Below are 7,500 nucleotides of genomic sequence, written 5' to 3' on the forward strand. Positions count from 1 at the left end.
TAGAGAAAGGTAAATCCGCTATTCGTTGCATGGAGATTCTTTTGGAGCGATAAACCGTTCCGCGAGCTCATCGGTTCACAACCTCATAATCACAACACGGCCAGGAACAACCCGTTTTCGATGTTGCGATATGTAATCTGCTTTTTATTATTTTTTCCTGCGACAATTGAAAAGATTGTGATCGCACACACCAACAAAAATGTCCAAAATATTGCGACACATAGCAGAATATTGAATCGGCAGCCTTACGAACACACATTGGAATACTCATTATTGCTAGTGTTAAGTATGCTTCATTCTTTTTGTCTTTTGAAAGATTATTTCATTATATTGTTTTTCACAAAGTAAAGATTGAAGATGTGCACGGTTCGTTTGATGATTTATTTGGTCGCTTATTATTTCGTACTATTATGTCGCAAGTGCGATTTCAAAAGATTGGAAGAGTATTACGTTTTCATGATGCCGATAGACGAAGACAAAACCGTAACACCTGTGGCAGCCTTGCGTTTCCAATATACAGTGAAATAAAACATCTTACACTCGTAATCACACCTAAATCCTTTTCCTCAACACGAAGATAAAAGAGGAACATTCGAACCAGTTATCGTTCGTCCATCAATTCCTAAACACCCATAAAATCACTCCAATTCGAAATTGTTGTATCGAGAGGTAGAAGTTCTTCTACAAAAACCATAAAAATGTGTTCTACAAATTCTAAAATTGCCGTGAAAATGTAACAGTTCACAAGCAACTTGCAGAATTCGGAGGACGGTGTTCTTTTCGGCAGTATATGCCATCCACACCGGTTAAATGTGGTTTGAAGTAACGATCACCTTCAGCTTTATCAGATGAATTATTATCAATTATTCGATCATCACCTTCACCAGCTCGTCAACAAGATGGTCTCGCCTGGCTCATCACTTTCATCAACATTAGCACCTTCAACTACCCTAAAGCGTAGTCAGTGCCGGTGCTGTAAAAGATAATCCAATATGAGATGTACCGTATGTGGTGTATTTGTGTGCAGAAATAATAGAGAAATGTTATAGATCACATGAATCACTGGAAACTTCCAACCAATAGCTACTGAATAGCTATATTATGAGGAAAATATACTATGGACCAAATGGTCCACGAGGGTAAAATTAGTAAGTTTTTGTTTTTTTCGACTCCTTTCATACTTTTTATGAACTTAAATGTATATTTATGCTTATTTGCTGAAAATAGCACCATATTGAACATTTCAAGACGATCGGATTTTTTGTTTTGACGATATAACAAAAACACAAACGAAAAATGGACCAAATGGTCCATAGGTAAGCAGGGTTAAGCACAACGATGATCCTCAAATAATTGTTCCAATCCCAAATTCCAATTGTTGCCCAATTGTTCTGTGGCGACCTTGCGCACCACACGTCATTCGGATCTTGGTTGATTTCTAACAATCGATTGTAATGTCGATTGAATGTATGGTTAATCGTGTTAAAGCTAAAACCGTATCAACGAGTTAAATCAAGACAACACATTACCATAGTTCCAACTAAATGATCCTAATCAAGCGGAACTGGGTGGTGTCTTTAGTAACTCCGAAGAACGCTCCCGGACACAACGGATACCTACCGAAAGTGGCCGGTGTGGTAGGCGACGATGGCCCGGGCCCGCAGCACGGCCTCGGAGCGATCGAGCTCCGTCACGTTCGGGTGGGCCACCGGCAGGCTCCATAGGAACCGGGCCAGCCGCTCGATGTCACCGGATTCCTCCAGCGTTTCGCAGACGGTCGCGACTTGCGACGCGGTAAAGTTCAGCGTCGGTAAGGCAAACAGTGGGCTGGGGGCGAGTATCGGATGCGGTTGCACCGGCGGGGCCGGATGATGCGGAGGATTACCAGATCCTCCCGTCGGTGGCCCGACGGCCATGGATGGTTGTCTGACCACCGCCAGATTGTTTGTGTTTGGCGCAATCTTGGCGCGCGGTTACCTCGCGACCGCCGTTGCGCTGTGGCCAGTGCACGAAGCCAGCGGATGGGACCAGCGTCAGCGGCTCCTCCGGTGGCTGACTTGCTACTCAACTCCCTTTTTACTTGCACGTCACTACGATCACTAATCACTTTCGTGCCTGTTTTAGTCACCGACACAATTGCCCGGCCAGCACCCAGCATTCGCGGAAGGAGCGCATATGTTAACAAACTCACACACTCCAGCACGGGCACACGATTCCATAAAAACACAACAGCTGGTGCTCCACAATATTAAACACTTTTACGCATCGCATGCTGATGAGCAGCACAATCTGCACAACACTTTTTACGACCTAGCGTCTTAGTAGCACCCGAACACATCACACGAGAACAAGCTAAACCATCTATTCTGCTATCTTACTGCGGCAGTGGAAGCACTTTCCATACACTCGACGACATCCATTGATTGTCAGGTTCGAACCGGTCCAGCTTTTCGCGGATATCTCCCCGTCCGGACTCGACTGGATCATTCCATAATGATGCGCACACGCGAAACCCGCCGGTTAACACAACATCCAGCTCACCACACGGACACACGGAGGACACACGGCGACCACCAATAATTCGGCAAACCGGGGCCGATAACGTAACGTTTGCTTTCACGATATCCTTGTTATCCGGTGTACAGCACGCAGCACAAGTCATTTGACACTTTTACAATTTTCCTCCAGGCCTACCGTGATCGCGATCGAAACACACGTTGGGTCAACCGCCTGCTGAGATGAGAAACAAAAGGAAATCTGTCCGTTCCGTAATGTTTTTCGCGTCCCGTCGTCGTCGTCGTCGTCGTCGTCGTGACCGGTCGCAAGGACGACGTTTGCAGCAGAACCGTGTAACGGCGAGTAACCAATCGCCGAACTCGTTTGCCTTTTCCTACCGATTCCCCTGCGCCATCCGCCTGCCGCGGGCGCTTTATGTAGGCAACTTATTTACGTTATTTATGTATCACGGGTGTATACGAATCGTGAAAGAGAGCCAGTGCTGCCTCGTGATTAGCCGATCGAATCAGCCAATCAGCACGCTCGGTACGCACACCACCACCACTTTATGTTGCGTGGAAGTGTGCGTGCGGGTGCAAAAGAGAAAAAGCAAGGTTAAGAACAAGAGAGGTTAGGAAAAAGCGTGGTTATTTTTTTTTTAAGTCCTGGAGGTTATGCTCGTGGCAGGATAACATAAATATGTTGCCTACGTAAAGCGGCGGTGCAGAATTGGTATTATGTAGGCAAAGGCAAACAAACGCGAACACCGAACGGTAACGAATGCCGATCGCTTACAGCTTGCATGCTGCTGCTGCTGCTGATGATGACGATGATGATGGTGATGGTGATGGTGATGCGGAGGAAAACCGAACAGAACGGAACAGATGCCTGCAATGATGAGTTGCCAGGACCTCCCCAGGCGAGGTAGGGAGGAAGGTCCCGGACAACAGGGAGCAGCTCGGAATTAGCTAACTGTCGCACGCACATAGGACCCCCCAGGACTGCTGAACTCGATGCTGCTGCTGTCCGTTGGACAATTGCGGTCGTAATTTACCTACGCCCGTTTGGTCCGGTTTCCCGGTCACCGTGTGGGCACCGACCGATGGATAGTATCGGTTCCCTCACCAAGCCAAATGGCCCTCAATGGCCTGGCTCCGTGGTGTGGCGGAAGAGAACGGTCACACCGATGCCATCCATCGCACCAATCTAGCAACCGGTGCATCGCCATACCACAGGGACAGCGGGATTGCGTGGATACTTAAGCTCCGTAATTCCGCATGAAGGTGAAATTGTTATCATTGACAACATCCGGGATGCACCACCGGGGGGACACGACATCAGCTTTAATTCGCGAATCGCGACTGCCACACACATATGGTCACGGTATCGGATACGGAAATGCAGCAGCGGAGCCTGAACAATTCCCTGCTGCTTCGTTTTAGTAAACATCCAGGACGGCCGTGCCATTTCAAGGTCACGTCCGGTGTCATCGCAAGTGCACCCGCTTTGGGCAAAAATGCTTCGTATCAAACAGTGGTTGGTACAAAATTGACTTTTTTCTAGTAATTGGTTTGCGGTTCCATTCCACATTCCATTAGAATCCATCCCTTGAGGAACGGAACAAGAACATTACAATTTATGCTACGGCGGTTTTGCCCGGTGCTTGATGCGAACGACACCGATTCGAGCAAACTAATTTGCTTCATGTGAGAACCAACCCACCAAGAATATGGGCACCAGCGGACCTCATGCCATGCCATCTTTACCTTAGGGCTAACAAAGTGGCTCCATTATTTAACACCCTTCCCGCCTCCTTGTACGTGATTTGTAATCAATGTAGAAGTAGCAAAAAGAAATGAAACACCTGGGCAAGGGGCCAAGGGGAGAGAGAGAACACGTTGCACACGCCGTTCTTCCCTTCGTGCTCTATACTGCCCGGGCAAACCGAAACACAACCTTCGTGTTCCTTGCCGCCAATATCATGTTCGGTACGCAGGCGGCCAACAGTAGCGGAAAGTGAAATAGCATCCCTATCATGTTGCGCCACAGCCCCCTACAAGCGCCATATGGCGCACACTCTCGGTCTCGGAAAAGCGCCGGAAAATCACTCACAAACACACACTCACAGCGACTCGAAAGGATTCGTTCGTGTTTTGTTCCGTCACCAACACACTCGGCGTCGGCGTCCGTAGTATATAGAACCGAGCTCCCCCTTTCTGGGGGGACATGCCGGACATGTACTGAAGCGCCTGGCGGAAGCTTCGGGAAATTGAAGTTGTGCGAAGCGGGAAAACTTAATTCCACGATCACTGCTAGCTGTCCTCCGGCTTTATTATGTGTTTTGGTGATACATCTGGTGGAAATTGAGCGAAAGAGAGAGAAAGCGATAGAGATACCGACGAGGAAATAGGACGTAAAGGCAAAGAAAGGAAGTTTTCGCATAAAATAACTTTTAAAAAACCGTTGTAACCGGAAGGTTGGTGTGAAAGGAGAGAGAGAGAGCTTGAGAAAAGGATCATGGATAGGTTTGTTACGGCGTTCTCTTCCCGCTGTTAGTGAGAACATATGGGCGCATGATGATACTGTTACTTGTGGATAATGATTTGAAATTAATAGTAAGGAGGGAACGAGTGAGCACATAAGCGTACGAAATCATTTATCTTTATGGTACCGTAAACGCTTTGCGATTATTGTAATTTTGACATACTGTCGAATGAATCTGCTGAACACTTCGCAGATAAAGAATTCAATCTACATGTAGAAGACCCATTGGAATAAAGCACCACAAAGTAACAGAAGCTAAGTAGCGCTAGTATAGCTGCTCTCTACCAGGCACCTGAAGTAAGTTGGATGGAAGTGTACCCCCAACATCGGATGTGCAAGCAGCAGGGCAAATGTCTGGTTGGTTGAGAGGAATCACAAGAGTGGTTTAGAGGCTATATGTTTCCGCCTGTGCCTTCGTCCACAGCATCGCTTCTGGTCGATGAAACCCGGCCCACCGACATGATGATGATGATGATGAGGGGGCAGCCGTCGTGCATGGGCATCTGTTTCGGTATCCGTCCTCAGTCCCGATCTTTCTCTCTCACTCTCCGGTGGCAGCATTTCATCGCTTTTATGTATCACTATATAATGCACCCCCTTTTGCGGAGCACTCGAGGATGTCCACGATGTACGAAGGAATCAGCAGGCCTAATTGGACATCGAGCTGGTTTCGACTTTCCCCGGGGGGCTACAGGGTTTTCCACCGGCGATAGGACTTATTCCAAGGCCGAAGCTCGCTTTCGTTTGCAAGTGGATCCATCAATCCTCTCCAGGCGATAGCTGCGTGCCACAAAAACCACAATGACTGCAGCTCGCAGGGAATCGATACCCCAGGGTACCTTCAGAGTTCTTTTTTTTTGCAATCGGGAATCAGTTTGCTGGTTCCACTGTTTGCAGTTTATTTATTTCAAGTTGTATAATGCTGTACGAGATGCTGTACATTAAAGATTAAATTGAATGAAACGTGCCACAAGAAAAAAGGTTGCCTTATTGCGCCATATGCTTATCAGTATGTACTTCAGTTCGCGTCAAACAGCCCTGTTATTTTATTTCTTATGATGGAACGTCTTTTGAACAACGTCTTACAATAACGGACGCTGCCCGATTCAATTTGTTCCATAGCGGTTTGGTGGGGGTAAATTTAATTAACAACATCTTTACCGTACTAGCACTATATGCTACGGTCCGCTTGTCTGCTCTCGTAGCATCACAGTAGTAGCACAAAAATGGAACCAAACTCTAGCCGAGCCGGTGCACATAGAAATAGGATGATAACGGATGCCACTAGTCTTGCTCCTGCCCTCTTAAGACCCCCTTAAACGATCTATAAACATAATGGATACATTAGCCGAGCAGAAGTGTACAAGAGAACATTCATAAAAGCAGGGCATCAAAATTGGAATTGTATGCAACCGCTAAAGCTAATGTTAAAACGATTATTTCAATCAAGTGATCCGTGTAACACGTTTAGCACCTACTAAGAACAGCGTTCAAACAATTGGCGGTTGATGTATTTTTAAGTATTTCCAACAGTTTCTAACTACACTAGTACATCGTGGACAACTCGTTCAACGACCATCTTCCTGACAGCAGAGACACGATCACATGTCAACTGATCAGCAGTTGCCGCACAAACCCCCAGGGGGGGGGGGGGGGGGGGGGGCGGAAATGGCGGTTGGAAAATTGTCACTCCTTTCACAGCCTGCTTATGGCCGCAGCAAACGTTGCAGTTGGTCCCTCGCGCCATTCCTCGGCGCCACCGGACGGGGGGGGAAAGCAACCAAACATGGCAAACACGGTTCTGGTGTCATAACCCTTGCACCATTTTGCCTGGGAAGATGGATATTTTTAACCTTTTGCTCGTAATCTCCAACACCTTGTCATCGAGAAATGCGAGCAGCAGCTAACTCTCCCGGATTTGTATCGAGTTTCAAAGTGTTTTGCCTCAAGTCGCGGGCCCCAGCGACACTAAAGGCAACCGAACCACTATTCGGTTCAGAAGCGAGCACCACGGGCAGGATTCCACGTGAGAAGACCGTGTAGGGCGACCGGTTCGTGGAACCCGTGGATAAGTGGATGGATGGGTCAAATGTGATGCGACTGGGGCGACAGTTCAACGAAGAGCCATGCTGCTGCCGATGTCGATCCGTCGACGGGACAGAAAACATCTGTACCGCTATGCCAGCATTCAACCAATCATTCCCAGAGTAACACAGTCTTTTTTGTTTGATGCTTGTTTGCAATACAGAACGAAATTGTAAAAGAATGCTTCCCAATAACAAAAAACCGGAAATCTTACTACAACAACTTACCCACAATTAAAGGAAAAAAGTCCAATGAAACATTTGTAGAAATCAGACATCACTCTCTATCTAGCTCGTGCTCGTGATTCTTAAATATCTGACCTGAGCCACAACAACTCGACGCCAAACACCGGCAAGCCTGTTTCCCCGTCCGCGT

The 7,500-nt window shown here is 47.3% G+C and overlaps 2 protein-coding genes across 2 annotated transcripts in view; one reads left to right on the top strand and one right to left on the bottom strand.

The window, feature by feature from the left end:
- The window catches only part of LOC126569821 (ER membrane protein complex subunit 7 homolog), a 118,691-nt gene extending 118,160 nt beyond the window's left edge, over window positions 1-531 (top strand). Inside the window, exon 3 of the transcript XR_007607818.1 lies at window positions 521-531. The gene's annotated coding sequence lies outside the window, so the exon portion shown is untranslated. The remainder of the gene's footprint in view (window positions 1-520) is intronic.
- Window positions 1-2,058, bottom strand: part of LOC126569809 (protein Optix-like) — a 54,796-nt gene extending 52,738 nt beyond the window's left edge. The window contains exon 1 of the mRNA XM_050227180.1: window positions 1,621-2,058. Coding sequence (XP_050083137.1) covers window positions 1,621-1,916 — 296 coding nt within the window. The 5' untranslated portion in view covers window positions 1,917-2,058. The remainder of the gene's footprint in view (window positions 1-1,620) is intronic.
- Between the last annotated feature and the right edge of the window lie 5,442 nt (window positions 2,059-7,500).

This window comes from Anopheles aquasalis, chromosome 2 (assembly GCF_943734665.1).
Source record: "Anopheles aquasalis chromosome 2, idAnoAquaMG_Q_19, whole genome shotgun sequence".
Classification (NCBI taxonomy): Eukaryota; Metazoa; Arthropoda; class Insecta; order Diptera; family Culicidae; genus Anopheles; species Anopheles aquasalis.